Genomic DNA, 20165 nt, shown 5'->3' with positions numbered 1-20165 from the left:
GTTCCTAGAACGCAGCATGTCATTCTCAATGGAGAGAAGTCTTCCGAAGTAAGAGTGATTTCGGGTGTGCCGCAGGGGACTGTCATAGGACCGTTGCTATTCATAATATATATAAATGACCTTGTCGATAACACCGGAAGTTCACTGAGGCTTTTTGCAGATGATTCTGTAGTATATCGAGAGGTTGTAACAATGGAAAATTGTACTGAAATGCAGGAGGATCTGCAACGAATTGACGCATGGTGCAGGGAATGGCAATTGAATCTCAATGTAGACAAGTGTAATGTGCTGCAAATACACAGAAAGATAGATCCTTTATCATTTAGCTAAATTATAGCAGGTCAGCAACTGGAAGCAGTTAATTCCATAAATTATCTGGAAGTAGGCATTAGGAGTGATTTAAAATGGAATGACCATATAAAATTAATCGTCGGTAAAGCGGATGCGAGACAGATTCATTGGAAGAATCCTAAGGAAGTGCAGTCAGAAAACAAAGGAAGTAAGTTACAGTAGACTTGTTCGCCCACTGCTTGAATACTGCAGACCGGTGTGGGATCCATACCAGATAGGGTTGATAGGAGAGATAGAGAAGATCCAACGGAGAGCAGCGCGCTTCGTTACAGGATCATTTAGTAATCGCGAAAGCGTTACGAAGATGATCGACAAACTCCAGTGGAAGACTCTACAGGGGAGACGCTCAGTAACTCAGTACAGGCTTTTGTTGAAGTTTCTAGATCATACCTTCATCGAGGAGTGAAGCAGTATTTTCCTTCATCCTACGTGTTTCTCGCGATGAGTCCATGAGGATAAAATCGGAGAATTAGAGCCCACACGGAGGCATACCGAGCATGTTTCTTTCCACGAACAATACGAGACTGAAATAGAAGGGAGAACCGATAGAGGTACTCAAGGTACCCTCCGCCACACACCGTCCGTGGCTTGCGGAGTATGGAGGTAGGTGATTCTAACCTCAGGGCCCGCCGGGGTGGGGGGGTTGGGGGTGGGGGGGTGGACGGACGTTTGTGTTGATTGATCCTGACAGACGTTCACTGAAGAGGATTGTGACGAAGAAAGAAAAAGAACCACAGATGGGAAAATCACTGCTCAGTGTAATGTCGCACTCGCGAACCCTATTAGCACGAAAACAAGATGAACTTCGTAAGTTGGGAATTGCAGCTCGAGCTAGAATTAAAATACCGAACATCGCTGATGGAATTGCTGGTGACAGGAAACCGTGGTGTGGAAACCATAAAACCTAGAGTATGGAGCAATGGAACAATCATTTGGTCATATGATTGATTCACACTGTTTCCAACTTCTCTGCGATCATTATTTGGGCAGCCATGGGTCACTTGCTTACTCTGCAAGGTCACATTATTGCATAGGATTATGTGAGCGTTTTGACTGGTCAGGTCCATCTCGTGGTACAATGTTTTTTTCCCATTGGTGATGCTGTGTTCCAATAGGACAGGGCTCTGTTCACAAATATCGCACTGCCCAAGTCTACTTTTTTGACAAGTATGATAAATTTTCTCATTTTCCTGGCCACCACAGTCACCAGGTCTCAGCAGAATTAAGTCCTTCTGGTCTTCGTTGCAGATAAGTGTGCGTATTTGGCATCCAACTCCGCCTTATTTACCTGAACTTCCCGCTACTTTGCAGGAAGAGCGGTGTAAGATTGCTTTGACAAGTATACAGGACCAGCAGTTTTCCATTCCGGGAGGACTGGAATCTCTTTCGTCCCACACCACATTGAGCATGCCAATGTGTTATGTTGGGTGTTTCTATGTTTTTCTCCACCCCTGTATTATTTCTTCGAAACATGCATATTTTCTTCGAGAGCCATTGGAGTCTCAGGTACCTTTAATTATTTAGTTAAATATCTGCTTTTGCAGAACTTCATCCGCCTCAGTGTGAACCAAAATTCCTACACCTGTTCCATTTACAAGTGAAATACGTTCGTCTTCCGTGTTAAGATGCAGTACTTTCACTTCACTATCGAGTTTACAGAATGTGAGAAATTTTCATTTCCTTTTAGCAATCTCTTGCGTCTTAGAGTATACCGCTGGTGCAACCGATGCCTGATCGCAGAGCTTATTTGAGTCCAGTACCCATAAAAAACATTCTCAAAGGTGTCTAGTCTTTACGTCTCCATCGTTAAGGGGAGCCGGAGGTGGTCAAATTAAAATTACGATTTTTTTTGCTACCGAAAACTAATTGGAACATTCCTCTTTAATGTAAACTTTGAATTATTGTTCTACTCGCCCTAGAAGTGGAGTTATTACCATTTTCCCCCACGCCTGCAGAGGAAATGGGCGGCCGCTGAATGCATCTAACACCGTCTCGTGACTTCCTGGCGAACTGCTTGGGATTTTCTCGGCCTGTTACGCATACAGCGCCTTATGTTACGTATACAGCGAGTGTGCAAGGGTTGGCTACAATGTTTTCTGTGACAAATGAAGCGCTAAGAGCGCGGAACATCGTCTCTTTGCTGTTTACCGTTTCGAATTAGTTCAGTGTTGCGCCTGTTGTTGGTAGTATTATACTTCTTGTGTAAAGCGTTGTTCTGGTTACGATGCCACGTTTTAGTAACCGTGTATATAAGAAGAGGAAGAACGTAGAAAATTAACACTGATACCAAGTTGCAATACTGCAATTACTGAAACAGTGCGTTCTTCTGCTAAGCAACACATGGTCGGCCATAGCCTTGTGACATCTAGCAAGAAGCTGACTGATGGAAGTGACAGATTTCGTGAATATGTTAGTGACACTGTACGAGCACTAAGAAATATTGACAGAGAAAGGATAAGAGGAGCAGAAAGAAGAGAAAGGCATATGAAGTATGATGGAACAACAGGCCAGAAAAGAAGACAGAAGAGGAAGCTTTTGGAGGATGAAGAAGACCCTGATAATCCATCCTATAGTGCAGGAATGTATTGAGAAACTTTGGTAGCCACTTCCCTTAAATTAGAATTTTTCGAATATAAGGAACATTTTCTCAAAATCTACTCAAGCTAGAGAGATGAAATTTTTATACAGCACTACTAGTGGTCAAACCACATTGTAACACAGCCATTTGGCAATATGTTCAGTAGTTTCACTTCAGTTTAATTATAAAGCAATTATTTGTAAAAAATTTGGGTCATTAATAAAAAAATAATTGGAAGGAAACTAGAAAAGATACTTCAAAATCCCTCTGTCACAACTGCAATACTAAACCACTCTATATGTAAAAAAATTCAAATTTTTCTATTTGGTAGTTTATTCATAAATGTTCCTCAAACTTAGTGATTTTAACATGGGCAGCATAGGCACCTCCGGCTCCCCTTAATCGGTTTTTGAAACATCTATAGCAGACAGTTCTAGATAAATATCGCTGGATTTGTTTCACGCTAAGTCTATCACATTAAGCGTTTATGATAGCAATTTTCTCATTCTGTGGCCGATTAATTAAAATTAATTTTCACCCAAGCTCTACATCATAACTATTAAATGTGGTTTGCTCCAAAGAACTAACCTTTTCTAAGTTTTTCTGTTACTTTTGGAGTTTGCTTTAGTCTGCAGAAAGGCCCAGTGGCAAGATTTATTCGGAGATTAGTAAGCTTAATAGTGAGGCCTGTTAAAACTATCTTACGTAATTTTTATTTCTACATAAACTGGTAGAACATTTTATTTTCACACTATTCACACTCACTCATGGTTTGGCGCAAATTTCTCTCTTCTTTCCGTAGCAAGTTTTAGTCACTTTCAGTACGAAGTAATGTGCATTCAGAAGTACTTTAAATTCAGAAAGTTTTTAATAGATGGGTGAACCGCTAGTCTATCTAGAGTACTGATCAGTACCACCAAGAACTTTTATTTGGGAGCTCTCTGGAGATACCTGAATGTATTTATTCTCAGTAACTGCATTATCGTACATTAATTAAATTTCGACATATCCGGACTAAAATGGATGGTTATAGTACACATGTGTAAGGATCGATCATTGACAAAAACGTCGTCGAGGACCAGCTTCATTATTGTCAGGAATTTTACAAGTCACAGGTGAGCAGCTCCATGCCAGCCTCGAGCGACAAAGAACTGGAGGACACCGACTGAATCCGTTACAAATTTAAAACACCTAAGTAAAATTAGGACATATTTCCTTTGTGCATGAACTTCTTAGTTTTCATGATTATGTATGGCAACTAATAAGACTGCCTCACTTCGTTTACAATAGTCCAAGTAAAATGTACTTTATTCAATGAGATGCATAACATATCTATGAAGGCCCTAATTTCACGTTGCAAGATTTCTTATTTGTTTGGTTATAGTGTACGCCAAGGTCGCTAACGAAAATAGATAAACGCAATGTTAATGAAAATGGGTGTGATGTTATTGAAGGATTCATTTCATTATTCGGCCTGAAGTAGTTCACAAAGAACTGTATATTGGAAGAACCGGCTGAAAATTATAACTCTCCTTTTGATTTTATGGTTATGTTGCGAACCATCGATCCAACTCTTTAGTTACGTTCTAAAATACTTGAGAGAAAGGCATGGGGTGTTTTTGGGAAGCACGCATCGAATCCACTTGTCTGTCACAGTGCGTAGCTATTAAATGAGGACGTAATACTGGGGTTTTCGCCTAGGTTTAATTAACATACATTTCAGCAACCTGTGGTCGATGGCGGTGCGGATTTAGTTGGAGTCCCGAGGGGCCGTGTGGAACAAATTAGTTCATGTCCTCCGCGCTCCGCACCTCGCTTGTATTATTTAATTGCTTTTTCCATGTGTATGGTGTAAGCGAGTATCACGATTTCCAGTGGAAATTTCAGCCAAGCGAAAGTATTTCAGTGGTTCTGGAGAAGTGCACGTTAGCTCTGGGAACTTTCACAAAGTGTCACTCGTGGAAAGGAAATGATGGCCAAGTGTGTCTGAGCCACAGTGACATGCTTCGGTGCAGCATACATGTGAGACTCATTTAGCCCTTGTGGTTTGACGTATTCAACAAAAATTTTTAATGACAATTAGCAATCAAACGTAGCTTAAATTGCTTTACGGTAACGTGAGAAGGTGCGAAACTAGAACGAATTAAGAGTCAAACAAAGTTTTATGTCTTCTGTGTTTGAAGAAAGCAGCTAAGAATTTTACTGTGGCTTCCGACGAAAGAGTATTCTGTAGTTCTCGCAATATCTCACTTAAAACTTGCGTTACAACATCTGAGTACAATGTGATACAATCAAGTCGATTTTGGTATGTTACAAAGGAACATAAATGAAATAATGGGCTGTTGGTGAGCTGTAATTTACTTCGGCGTACATCCTACTACAAACTTTCATTTATTAGGTCGCAATGTGATATTGCAATTATAGGAAAAATCATTACAATAATTCAATTAAAACAGTCTTGGTTGCAACTTATTCTTTTATCAACAACGCGTTTCTCCTTCATGGGGAATCTTCAGTTTATTTATAAGGGTAACAAAATGAGCAAAAATATAATTAGGTATTGTTTGATATTTTCTGTGCAACAATTGTCAAAACTAAACTTTCAGATATGTGTCACGGGCAAATTTTGCAATGTGTGTTTTATGAGTTTTGACTTACGTCACGGAGACATGGAGTATTAATGTGGAAGCCATTCAAAACCCGTTAGCTTAGCAAGCCACGGAGGTGACATCAGGGAGTGTAAGGCGAAATTATGAGTATGATGAATACGGAATTTCAGAGGGCGGATAGTGGTAGATGGGACAAGGAAGAACTTCCATGTGTTGCAGACGATAATAAATCACCGGGACGCTGACCTAATGAAAGGTCGGCAGAACACGTGCTCTACAGTCTGGAGGAGGAGCGGGGATTCAAATGGATTATGATACATCTTGTCATGTAATTTGGGATATTTTCTTGGTTAGTATGATATACTCCGGTATACAACCAAATAAGAATTCCGAGTTTAATTTATATTTGACTGCCATTCAGTACCTAAGTTCCAGTACAACATACGAGGGCGTGCGGAAGAGTCGTGGCTCAATTTTTTACGTGAAAACTTAATGCTTGTTAAAACAAACAATATCAACTCTTACATCTTCATTCTTCATGTCTACATATTTATTTCTCAACACAGTCACCCTACCGACCAACATTTCTCCCAGCGAGAAACCAGTTGTTGACACCGTCAATATACAATGTCTGACTGTTGACGCTGCTAGAACAACACCACAACTTTCACCACTTCAACGCTATCAAAGTTACTTCCTCAAAGGTGTTCTTTACGCTTTGAAAACAGATGAAAATCGGATACGGCCAAGTTGGGACTGTATGAAGGATGATCGGTGACAATGATCCCAGGACGTCTGTTTGTTGCATATGTCGCAGCGATGGTGTGTAATCTCTTAATCGTATGCCGAAGGAGAGGGTGCTCTATGTGTGGACAAAGTGTGATTTCGAAACACTGTGACAGCACGATGTTTTCCAAGCATCGCCACTGTTACGTTACACACTGCTAAGTTACACTCTACAATTCTGAGCATCCTAGCGGCAGACGGCTGCAAATATGTAGACATGAAGAATAAAGATTTCGGATGTTAATAATGTTTGTTTTACTTAAAAAGCTTTAAGAGTTTTCACATAAAAAATTCGGAGGCATTTTTCAGCTCTCTGTCGCGGAACTATTCCTCGGTGCCAATATGGCGTTTACAGTTAACATACGTTCGCTTCTCATTGCGTCAGTAGTGGAAATTGTGACTGTACTTAAGTCTCATAAATGTCAAATTTCTGTGGCACAATGACATTTATTTAAGAACACGTATTCTCCCTCAAAAATTTATTAAAACAGTCTGCTCTTACATTCAGAATTTAGCTGCAAGTTTTTTTCCGTCATGAAATACAACGTGAAACCTTTCAGCTCTGGTTGCACCAGTCTCAGAATGTAAGATATCTTAATAAAATCGCGGCTTGATATGCGTAATGAGAGGCACAAATGATGGCAAAATTAATTCCCCTGCTTTGCAATCACTGGGCAAATAAACAGTTTTTAAGTTAATAGAATTTTCGAGAAATAAGTTCAAAATATTTGTTGAATTACCAGCTTCGCTATTAGCAGCACAGACTATTCCCTGCCTCCAGTAAATCGCTACTAACCTTATTCACTATTTCAATATCACCGAGACTCTGATATGTTGACGCATCTTAGAAAATTGTTCGGTTAAATTTTGCTTAAGGAAAATATAAGATGAATCAATCCAGAAACAAAAATCATTAAAATTCAAGTTTGCACCTTCGGAAATTTCATTTCTTTCACGCATCTTCAGACTGTCTCTTGGTGCACTTCGACAACGGCTGGAATTTGTTTTGCCGAAATCTCACTGGAAGATATAGCACGGCTGGATTATTCATTTCGCCGCAAAAACCAGGAAATGCACGAGTGAAAAACAATTTTTTCGGCTCACGAATGTTTTAATTTCTTTAGGATACAGGCGACTGTGAAAGTCTGATTTAACGTTCGACGTATGGTCAACTAAGCCCGTTGCCAATCTGTTTCAAATTATACTTCTTACCTTCTGCTATCCGGTGTTGTCTGAACCTTATTCCAAACCAAATCCTGTTTTCAGCTACTGTTTTATAGTTGTAGAGCATTTAAATTGTATTTCTAGACAATACGTAAGCTGAGTAAAGTGATACGTCCATTCCCAAACTGATTCTGCCAGGTTTTGGAACGCTACAATACTTATAATAACAGGAGTTTTTCCAGCAGATTTGTAACGTCTGACTAACAAAGGATCCAAAATATTGATCAGTGCAGTACAGTTCCTTCTTGTAAAAAAGAAAAAAAATAAAAGCTATACACTATACACGTTTTTAACGGAAAATGAACATGTACCAAAACAAACTCCGCACTAATATACCAGAAATTTTGAAATTTAAGTAGTTATTTTATCGATTTTTACTGTTCCAATTTCTGTTCCTAGTTACAGAATGCAGACTATCATTTGCAGCCACTGTCTCTGCATAGCCACGTCTGAAAACGACACGAAGTTAAGAAACCTATAGCGCAAATAGAAAACTGATATTAATTTTTCTTATTTTTATTTTATAAAATACACCACTACACGTTTTTATTTATTAAACAGTACTCTTACTGTGTTAACGACGTTTTTATTTGCTGAATCTTTCCCTCCTGCAGTTTAGACAATTATCAGGAAGTTAGAAGAACTGCAATTGGGCAATGAGACGGCTGTGCCTCCGTCATGTAGACAACGTAGCTATAAACTTTGTTAATCACACGCTTTTATTAAGCCCTTTTAACATCCAATGCTATTCCATTTAGCACTTTGTGCTTTCACGTCCTGTTTGTCACGCTCTGCTATTGTTCTCGTTTCCATATTGTCACAATATTTAAGACAATTTACATTCATCATTCTCACAATATGTGTATTACTTCAAATTCGTGCTACTGAATAATTTAAGTTCCGTTTCGCACAGCATCATGTATAAACATCAGTCTTAGTTTCGGCTAATGTTAACCCTTTTATGGGTTTTTATATTGACCGTGAAGATGCGTCTAATGCAATAAAAGCACACAGACCGTACTGGATGATATCTGTTTGCTGTACTGTAAGTCTGGACAGTAGAAGAGGAACAGAAGCAGATGAGGTACCTGCAAACTCGGTTACGTTAATCATTAGTCGTTAACAGCACTCTGAGTGTGTCACACTAACATGCACTACCTAGTTAGTTATGTAAGCTGCTTGTTCTTTCACCAACGGAGACTGCTAACATGGAACAGAGATAGTACATCTGGGCCCCTGGATATTGTTGTAATATACTTTTACACAAATCATTTGTCTATATATGTAATGGATAGAAACAAAATATTTTCGATGATAAATGGCCGATTGATACATGTTGCAATAACCTGAATATGAGATCCTAGATTCTGTTATAGAAGCTATTGCACTTTACTACAACTTGTAAAATGAAGAAACCGCACAACAGTTGCTGAACCGACGCTCTTTCGTTGCGTACAACATATATTGAGTTACAAGGCAATGGGAGGGGATACTCATGCTTTTTTCTTTTCATTTTTTTTTTAATATCAGACAAATAACTACACATACGAATTTTCAAAATAAAATAATATGGCGTTACTTACAAACAGAATCTCTTAATCATCTGACGTCACCATCACTCCAATGTTGTCATTGAGCGAAAGTTCTGTGTCAAAAGAATGAAAGGGGGACCTAGAAAAAACCGAAACAACTGAGATCACGGCCGGACGCCGAAAGTCATCATAACCATAAAACATGTAAGAAGTAATAGACACGGCAAGCGAAAACACGTGTCTTGTGGAATTACTTACCTAGATTCTATGAAAACCATTCCCCCGTGCCGCCTAACCAGGAACACTAATAGGAAAACTATGCCACAGTAAATACTGGCTAGCCGTGAGTACAGAGGCCGCACACGCCCCATCGCGCAGGCGCTGTATGAAATAGATACGTGATTGGTAAACTGCTTCAACCGCAAAAGCGGGAAGTGGTAGTAGAAAGGAGACGGAACCACCGCCACCACATAAGGAGGGAAGAGAACTTGTACATCTAAAAACAAGGATACATATTACGTTACAGGCACACTTTAACTTATCTGAACAATGTCATAATTAACTGAAATACTTTTGCGATACAGATCAGTGCGTTCATTAATAGTATCAAGAGGATGGGAATGAAAACTTCTAGGCGCATCAGTCCGGAACCGCGTGACTGCTACGGTCGCAGGTTCGAATCCTGCCTCGGGCATGGATCGTTAGGATTAAGTACTTCTAAGTTCTAGGGGACTGATGACCTCAGATGTTAAGTCCCATAGTGCTCAGAGCCATTTTTTAAAACTTCTTAAGATTTCAGTTTCTTCCAGAACTTTTAGTAACCGACCTTTTCCTGCAGTGTGTAAGACAGTTAAGTTATCCCTAACCTGCTGTAGCTGAAGTTAGTTATCAATGAAATTCATTGTGGAAGCTGACTTGCAATTGGCCAGGTCATTGTGTGCTTTAAATCTCATATGAAAATTCCTTCCTGTCTGGCCAATATATCTGTTCTTACATCTACATCCATACTCCGCAAGCCACCTGACGGTGTGTGGCGGAGGGTACCTTGAGTACCTCTATCGGTTCTCCCTTCTATTCCAGTCTCGTATTGTTCGTGGAAAGGAGGATTGTCGGTATGCCTCTGTGTGGGCTCTAATCTCTCTGATTTTATCCTCATGCTCTCTTCGCGAGATATACGTAGGAGGGAGCAATATACTGCTTGACTCCTCGGTGAAGGTATGTTCTCGAAACTTCAACAAAAGCCCGTACCAAGCTGCTGAGCGTCTCTCCTGCAGAGTCTTCCACTGGAGTTTATCTATCATCACCGTAACGCTTACGCGATTACTCAATAATCCTGTAACGAAGCGCGCTGCTCTCTGTTGCATCTTCTCTATCTCCTCTATCAAGCCTATCTGGTACGGATCCCACACTGGTGAGCAGTATTCAAGCAGTGGGCGAACAAGTGTAATGTAACCAACTTCCACTGTTTTCGGATTGCATTTCCTTAGGATTCTTCCAATGAATCTCACTCTCGCATCTGCTTTACCGACGATCAACTTTATATGATCATTCCATTTTATATCACTCTAAATGCCTACTTCCAGATAATTTATGGAATTAACTGCTCCCAATTGCTGACCTGCTATATGGTAGCTAAATGATAAGGGATCTTTCTTTCTATGTATTCGCAGCACATTACACTTGTCTACATTGAGATTCAATTGCCATTCCCTGCACCATGCGTCAATTCGCGGCAGATCCTCCTGCATTTCAGTACAATTTTCCATTGTTACAACCTCTCGATATACTACAGAATCATCCGCAAAAAGCCTCAGTGAACTTCCGATGTTATCCACAAGGCCATCTATATATATTGTGAATAGCAACGGTTCTACGACAGTCCCCTGCGGCACACCTGAAATCACTCTTACTTCGGAAGACTTCTCTCCATTGAGATGACATGCTGCGTTTTGTTATCTAGGAACTCTTCAATCCAATCACACAATTGGACTGATATTCCATATGCTCTTACTTTGTTCATTAAACGCCTGTGGGGAACTGTATCGAACGCGTTGCGGAAGTCAAGAAACATGGCATCTACCTGTGAACCCGTGTCTAATGGCCCTCTGATTCTCGTGGACGAATAGTGCGAGCTGAGTTTCACACGATCGTCTTCTTCGAAACCCATGCTGATTCCTATAGAGTAGATTTCTAGTCTCCAGAAAAGTCATTATACTCGAACGTAATACTAGTTCCAAAATTCTACAACTGATCGACGTTAGAGATATAGGTCTATAGTTCTGCACATCTGTTAGACTTCTCTTCTTGAAAACGGGGATGACCTGTGCTCCTTTCCAATCCTTTGGAACGCTACGCTCTTCTAGAGACCTACGGTACACCGCTGCAAGAAGGGGGGCAAGTTCCTTCGCGTAGTCTGTGTAAAATCGAATTGGTATCCCATCAGGTCCAGCGGCCTTTCCACTTTTGAGCGATTTTAATTGTTTCTCTATGCTTCTGTCATCTATTTCGATATCTAATTTTGTCATCTGTGCGACAATTTGGAGAAGGAAGTTTTCCTCTGTGAAACAGCTTTGGAAAAAGACATTTAGTATTTCGGCCTTTAGTCTGTCATCCTCTGTTTCAGTACCATTTTGGTCACAGAGTGTCCGGCCATTTTGTTTTGATCCACATACCGCTTTGACATAAGACCAAAATTTCTTAGGATTTTCTGCCAAATCAGTACATCGAACTTGACTTTCGAATTCATTGAACGCCTCTCGCATAGCCCTCCTCGCACTACATTTCGCTTCGCGTAATTTTTGTTTGTCTGCTAGGCTTTGGCTATATTTATGTTTGCTGTGAAGTTCCCTTTGCTTCCGCAGCAGTTTTCTAACTCGGTTGTTGTATCACGGTGGCTCTTTTCCATCTCTTACGATCTTGCTTGGCACATACTCATCTAACGCATATTGTACGATGGTTTTGAACTTTATCCACTGATCCTCAACACTATCCGTACTTGAGACAAAACTTTTGTGTTGAGCCGTCAAGTACTCTGAAATCTGCTTTTTGTCATTTTTGCTAAACAGAAAAATCTTCCCACCTTTTTTAATATTTCTATTTACAGCCGAAATCATCGATGCGGTAACCGCTTTATGATCCATGACTGCCTGTTCTGCGTTAACTGTTTCAAATAGTTCGGGTGTGTTTGTCACTAGAAGGTCTAATATGTTATCGTCAAGAGTCGGTTCTCAGTTTAACTGCTCAAGGTAGTTTTCAGATAAAGCACGTAAAAAAATTTCACTGGATTCTTTGTCCCTGCCACCTGTTATAAACGTTTGAGTCTCCCAGTCTATATCCAGCAAATTACAATCTCCACCCAGAACAATAACATGGTGGGGAAAGCTACTCGAAATATTATCCAGATTTTCCTTCAGGTGCTTTGCCACAACAGCTGCTGAGCCAGGGGGCCTATAGAGACATCCAGGTACCAAGTTTGAGCCTGCTTTAACCGTGACCTTCACCCAAATTATTTCACATTTCTGATTTCCGTCGATTTCCTTCGATACCATTGCACTTTTTATCGCTATAAACACGCTTCCCCCTTCACTCACCAGCCTGTCCCTGCGATATACATTCGAATCTGAGTTTGGAATTTCATTACTGTTTACATCTGGTTTCAGCCAACTTTCTGTCCCTAGTACTATGTGGGCATTGTGACCGTTTATTAATGAGAGCAGTTCTGGGACCTTTCTATAGACGCACCGGCAGTTTACTATTACCACATTAATATTGTTATTTCCTGTTGCGTTTTGCCTACTACTACCTTGCCGCGTCTCAGGAGGCGTCTTGTCGGGCCTAGGGAGGGAGTTCTCTAACCTAAAAAACCCACATGTGCACTCCACACGTACTCCGCTACCGTTGTAGCCGCTTCCTGCGTGTAGTGCACGCCTGGCCTATTCAGGGGGACACTTCTCCACCCGATAGCGGAGGTCGAGAAATTTGCACCCCAGATCTGCGCAGAATCGTCTGAGCCTCTGGTTTAAGCCTTCCATTCGGCTCCAAACTAGAGGACCACGATCGGTTCTGGGAACGATACTACAAATAGTTAGCTCAGATTCCACCCCGCGCGCGAAGCTTTCCGCCTTCACCAACTCCGCCAACCGCCTGTATGAACTGAGGATGACCTCTGAACCCAGACAGCAGGAGCCATTGGTGCCGACATGAGCAAAAATTTGCAGTCGGGTGCACCCAGTGCTCTCTATCGCCGCCGGCAGGGCCTCCTCCACATCTCGGATGAGACCCCCCGGCAAGCAGACAGAGTGAACACTGGCCTTCTTCCCCGACCTTTCCGCTATTTCCCTAGGGGCCTCCATCGCTCGCCTAACGTTGGAGCTCCCAATCACTAAGAAACCCCTCCCCCCGTGTGCCTGCTCTGATCTTGCTGAAGGAGCGGCCACATGTCCACTCACAGGCCGAGCGGGCGATGCCACACAGCCAGCCTCCACATTGACCCTCCGCCTCGTGCGCCGCGAACACCGCTGAACCCGCCATTCCCCTTGGGGAGAGGGTGGCCCAACCGCGTCCGGTAGCCGCGAAGATGTCTCGACAGCAGAGACCGTGGGTGAAGCATACAACACCTGGAGTGTACCATGCGACGCACTAGACTCCCCACTGCCGCTACACTCCGAGGCAGCAGCCTGAAGACGGCTGACCGCGGCCATCAACACGTTCAGCTGTTCGCGAACAGTGGCCAGCTCCTCCTGCGTCCGTACACAGCAGTCACACATCCTATCCATCCTACGAAATCAGTTTACTGTAGGGAGTTAATCAACTTTTAACTAGACTGATAATTCACTAAAGGCGGCTGATAGCTGACTACTTCTTGTAGAAAACAATGAAAATAGCACTACCTGTCTCTGGACTGTATTTAAAAGAAACACTAGCACTACTGGCACTGCAGCTGACTTAAGGGACTCTCTCTGACTGTATTGAAGACAAACGCGAAATCTATGGAACACTATTACTAGCACTCGAAAATTAAAGCTTCCTAAAAGTAAAAACACACGGAAGAAGAAGTGACAAGTAGGAAAAATACAGTTAATACTTAAATTAACGTAGCTCGCTGCACAACAGACGTGACGCAGACGACAGTTACGACGACACACGAGTGTAACACCTATATTTGCGTGGTAGAGTAATGGTGGTGTACGTGTATGTGGAGAACTTTTTAGCGCAGCAATCCGCCGACATAGTGTAGGTGAGGCGGAATTCAATACGATACATGCCAGGATATAAGAAAAGATTCTTTTTGAAAACATCACAGTTCCTTAACCTACTACACAGTTTTCTGGTATGAAAAATACGTATCAGAGAGTGGAAATCGAGATGAAGTCCCATGCTTCTTCACAGAGCATAGGGTAACGATGCGGGAGACCCGCACCGCCATACTAGACAAGTTCCTAATGGAGGTGGTTTGCCGTTGTCTTCCACCAATCGTAATGGGGATGAATGATAATGATGAAGACAACACAATAACACCCAGTCATCTCGGGGCAGCCCGCCCGGTTAGCCCTGCGGTCTAGCGCACGGCTGTCCGGACTGGGAAGGAGAGCCTGGCTCCCGGCACGAATCCGCCAAGCGGACTTGTGTCGAGGTCCGGTGAGCCGGCCAGTCTGTGGATGGTTTTTAGGCGGTTTTCCATCTGCCTCGGCGAATGCGGTCTGGTTCTCCTTATTTAGCCTCAGCTACACTATGTCGGTGATTGATGCGCTAACAAGTTCTCCACGTACGCGTATACCACCACTACTCTACCACGCAAATATAAGGGTTACACTCGTCTGGTGTGAGACGTTCCCTGGGGGGGGGGGTCCACCGGGGGCCGAACCGCATAATAACCCTGAAAGAGTGGTTCAGTGTGTGGCGGCGGAGGGGTGAAGTGGACTGCGGTAGTCGTCGTGGGGTTGTGGACCATTGCGGCTGCGGCGAGGACAGAGCGTCTCCGTCGTTTCTAGGCCCCCGGTTAACATAAAATACGACACAATACATCTCGAGGCAGGAGAAAATCCCTGACCCTTCCGGGAATCGAACCTGGGACCCTCGGCTCGGGACGTGAGAACGCTACCGCGAGACCACGATTTGCGGAGTAGCGAAAATAAAAGCCCAAAAAGACCTGTTCAATTCCAGGTCAGCTTTGACAATGGATTTGATTGACAACCAACTTCAGCTGTAGCAGGTGCACAATAACTTAATTGTCTTGCACACTGCGGGAATAGGTGGGATACTCTACGTTCTGGAACAAACTGAAAGTTTAAGTACTCATTCCCAACCTCTCGATAGTACTGATGAACGCACTTGATCTGTATCACAGAAATATTTTAGTTAATTGTAACATTGTTCGGACAAGTTAAGGTGTGCACGCAACTCAATACTTAAACCTGTTTTTAGATGTACAGGGTCTCTGCCCTTCTAATGTTATGAGGGATTCGTCTGCGTTATGCTGCTACTTCCCGCTCCTTCGGTTTAAACAGTTTACCAGTCAGTCACGTACCTGTTTCACACCGCGCCTGCGTTATGGGTCGTGTACGGCCTCTGTACTCACGTCTAGCAAGTATTTACTGTTACACAGTTTTCCTATTACTGTCGCCGGTCGGGCGGCATGGGGGAATGCTTTTTATGGAACTGATGTCAGTAATTCCACAAGATATGTGTTTCCTCTTCGAGTCTTTATTGCGTCTTACAAGCTTTGTGATTCTGGTGTCTTTCGGTCCGGTCGTGATCACGGCTCTTTCGAATTTCTCTGGGTCCTCCCTTTCATTATTTTGACTCGAAACTTTTGTTCCATGACAACACTGGAATGAGGATGACCTCAGAAGGTTAAGTGGTTTCACTTGTAAGTGACGTCCTTTTCTCTCTTTTCGTTTTTTTTTTTTTAGAAATTTTTACTGTGCAGTTTGTTAGCTGACGTTTTTAAAAAAACATGAGGTTACCCTTCCATTGTCTTATAACACAGTATTTTCATGATTACAGTTTACATCAGATGACGGAACATTAAGTGCTCTTAAAGCGATCGTGTAGCAATAAAAGGTAGTTGATGCAACAACTGTTATGCGGGTTTTTCATTTTAAAAAATGTACTTATATATAAGCGACTACCCCACAAGAAGAACTCTTTGTCTATTGAACTTTACGTTAAACTTTCATTCCAAGAAATTCTGTAGACATTAAAATAGACACGAAGTAATTATTTTACATCAACAAACCATGAACAAAGCAGTTAATATGCATGTAGACACTTAAACTTTTACATACTCATTATTACTTATCTGCAAACTCTCATAAGTAAATATTTTACATCAACAAACCATGAACAAAGCAGTTAATATGCATGGAGACAGTTAAACCTTTATATACTCATTATTACTTATTTGCAAACTCTCATAAGTAAATATTTTACATCAACAAACCATGAACAAAGCAGTTAATACGCATGGAGACACTTAAACTTTTATATACTCATTATTACTTATTTGCAAATTCTCATACTATTTGGCGTACTGAAAAATATGTAGACAATATTCAGTAATGAAATTCACTGTTTACAGTCCTGTCTGAGCTTATGATAAACTGGCATATTGCACTACCTATTTTTCACCACTTTTCTCGCTTAAACGTGTACATTAACAACATATTTTTAAAAGTTGTTCTCTCTTAAATAACCAATAAAAACATTTAATTAGGTGAATGTAGCACGTGGTACATTTCAAACAAGCAAAGTACTCTCGACTAAATTAATGAAGTACTTTAAATGTGTTAATAAGCACTTGCTCTTTAGTGAAATCTTGTATGACATAAAGGTAAAGTGCAGGACACCTAAGACTCTGAAGAATAAAGCAGACCTGACACAAATAATTCACGTTAATACCTATTGTTGTTGTTGTTTTTAGTCCAGAGACTGGTTTGATGCACCTCTCCATGCTACTATATCCTGTGGAAGGTTCTTCATCTGCAAGTTACTACTACAACCTACATCCTTCTGAATCTGCTTAGTGTATTCATCTCTGGGTCTTCCTCTGCGGTTTTTACCCTCCACTCTGCGCTCCAATTATAACTTGTGATCCCTTGATGCCTCAGAACACGTCCTACCAACCGATCCCTTCTTCTAGTCAAGTTGTGCCACAAATTCCTTTTCTCTTCTATTCAGTACCTCACCATTAGTTACATTATGTACCCATCTAAACTTCAGCAGTCTTCTGTAGCACCACATTTCGAAAGCTTCTATTCTCTTCTTGTCTAAACTGTTTATCGTCCATGTTTCAGTTCCATACATGGCTACACTCCAAACAAATACTTTCAGAAAAGACTTCCTGACACTTAAATCTATACTCGATGTTAACAAATATCTCTTCTTCAGAAACGCTTTCCTTGCCATTGCTGGCCTACGTTTTATATCCTCTCTACTTCGACCATCATCAGTTACTTTGCTCCCCAAATACCAAAACTCATTTTCTACTTTAAGTGTCTCATTTCCAAACCTAATTCCCTCAGCATCACCCGATTAAATTCTACTACATTCCATTATCTTTGTTTTGCTTTTGTTGATGTTCATCTTATATCCTCCTTTCAAGACACTATCCATTCCGTTCAACTGCTCTTCCAGAACCTTTGCTGTCTCTGACAGAATTACACTGTCACCGGCAAACCTCAAACTTTTTATTTCTTCTCCATTGATTCTAATATCTACTCCGAATTTTTCTTTGGTTTCCTTCACTGCTTGCTCAATATACAGATGGAATAACATCGGGGATAGGCTACAACTCTGTCTCACTCCCTTCCCAACCACTGCTTCCCTTTCATACCCCTCGACTTTTATAACTGCCATCTGGTTTCTGTACAAATTGTAAATAGCCTTTGGCACCCTGTATCTGACCCCTGTCACCTTTAGAATTTGAAAGAGAGTTTCCAGTCAACATCGTCAAAAGCTTTTTCTAAGTCTACAAATGCTAGAAACGTAGGTTTACGTTTCCTTAACCTATCTTCTAAGTCGTAGGGTCAGTATTGTCTCACGTGTTCCAACATTTACGGAATCCAAACTGATTCTACCAGTTTTTCCATTCGTCTGTACAGAATTCGTGTTAGTATTTTGCAGCCGTGACTTATTAAAATAATCGTTCGGTAATTTTCACACTTGCTTTCTTTGGGATTGGAATTATTATATTCTTCTTGAAGTCTGAGGGTATTTCGCCTGTCTCATACATCTTTCTCACCTTTTGGCAGAGTTTTGCCAAGTCTGGCTGTTCCAAGGCTATCAGTTGTTATCTACTCCCGGGGCCTTGTCTCGAGTTAGGTCTTTCAGTGCTCTGTTAAATTCTTCCCGCAGTGTCATATCTCCCAGTTCATCTTCATCTTCGTTCTCTTCCATTTCCATAATATTGCCCTCAAGTACGTCACCCTTGTATGGACCCTCTATATACTCCTTCCACCATTCTGCTTTCCTCTCGTTGCTTAAAACTGGTTTTCCGTCTGAGCTCTTGATATTCATAGACGTGGCTCTCTTTTCTCCAAAAACCTCTATAATTTTCCATTAGGCAATATGTATCTTAGCCCTAGTGGTATATGCCTCAACGCCCTTACATTTGTCCTGTAGCCATCCCTGTTTAGCCATTTTGCACTTCCTGTCGATCTCATTTTTGAGACGTTTGTATTCCTTTTTGCCTGCTTCATTTACTGCATTTTTATATTTTCTCCTTTCATCAATTAATTCAAGATCTCTTCTGTTACCCAAGGATTTCTACTATCCTTCGTCGTTTTACCTACTTGATCCTCTCATGCCTTCACTATTTCATCTCTCAAAGCTACCCATTCTTCATCTACTGTATTTCTTTCCCCCGTTCTTGTCAATTGTTCCCTAATGCTCTCTCTGAAACTCTCTACAACTTCCGGTTCTTCAATTTATCCAGGTCCCATTTCCTTATGTTCCTACATTTTTGACCGAGCGAGGTGGCGCAGTGGTTAGCACACTGGACTCGCATTCGGGAGGACGACGGTTCAATACCCTCTCCAGCTTTCCTGATTTAGGTTTTCCGTGATTTCCCTAAATCGTTTCAGGCAAATGCCGGGATGGTTCCTTTGAAAGGGCACGGCCGATTTCGTTCCCAATCCTTCCCTAACCCGAGCTTGCTCTCCGTCTCTAATGACCTCGTTGTCGACGGGACGGTAAACACTAACCACCACCACCACCTACATTTTTGCAGTTTCTTCAGTTTTAATCTACAGTTCATAACCAATAGATTGTGGTCAGAGTCCACATCTGCCCCTGGAAATGTCTTACAATTTAAAACCTGTTTCGTAAATCTCTGTCTTACCATTATATAATCTATCTGAAACCTTCCAGTGTCTCCAGGCCTCTTCCATGTATACAACCTTCTTTCATGATTCTTGAACCAAGTGTTAGCTATAATTAAGTTATGTTCTGTGCAAAATTCTACCAGGCGGCTCCCTCTTTCATTCCGTACGCCCATTCTATATTCACCAACTACGTTTCCTTCTCTTCCTTTTCCTGCTATCGAATTCCAGTCACTCATGACTATTAAATTTTCATCTCCTTTCACTATCAGAATAATTTCTTTTATCTCATCATACATTTCTTCAATCTATTCGTCATCTGCGGAGCTAGTTGGCGTATAAACTTGTTCTACTGTGGTAGGTGTAGGCTTCGTGTCTATCTTGGCTACAATATTGCGTTCACTATGCTGTTCACAGTAGCTTACCCGCGCTCCTATTTTTTTATTCATTATTAAACCTACTCATGTATTACCCCTACTGCCATCTAACGTCACTAATTCCCACTATATCTAACTTTAACCTATCCATTTCCCTTTTTAAATTTTCTATCCTACCTGCTCGATTAACGGATCTGACACTCCACGCTCCGATCCGTACATCTATATTAAGCAAATATCACAAAAAGTTAGTTCATACTGATCGCATAAATATAAAACATTACTTTACCTGTAGACGCACGAGGTATTGAGCTGCTGCGATGGTGATGCTGATCAAGAGTGTGCAAACGTGGTTCTTCGTCTAACATGATCTATTTATCTCTTCTTAG

The 20165-nt window shown here is 41.4% G+C and overlaps 1 protein-coding gene across 1 annotated transcript in view; it reads left to right on the top strand.

Annotated features, from left to right (window-relative positions):
- LOC126184497 (octapeptide-repeat protein T2-like) overlaps positions 1 to 15269 on the top strand; it is a 48069-nt gene extending 32800 nt beyond the window's left edge. The window contains exon 3 of the mRNA XM_049926890.1: positions 15243 to 15269. Coding sequence (XP_049782847.1) covers positions 15243 to 15269 — 27 coding nt within the window. The remainder of the gene's footprint in view (positions 1 to 15242) is intronic.
- The last annotated feature ends 4896 nt before the right edge of the window (positions 15270 to 20165 follow it).

Source organism: Schistocerca cancellata, chromosome 4 (genome assembly GCF_023864275.1).
Source record: "Schistocerca cancellata isolate TAMUIC-IGC-003103 chromosome 4, iqSchCanc2.1, whole genome shotgun sequence".
In the NCBI taxonomy this organism is placed as follows: Eukaryota; Metazoa; Arthropoda; class Insecta; order Orthoptera; family Acrididae; genus Schistocerca; species Schistocerca cancellata.
This window is presented reverse-complemented; position numbering and strand designations above follow the sequence as displayed.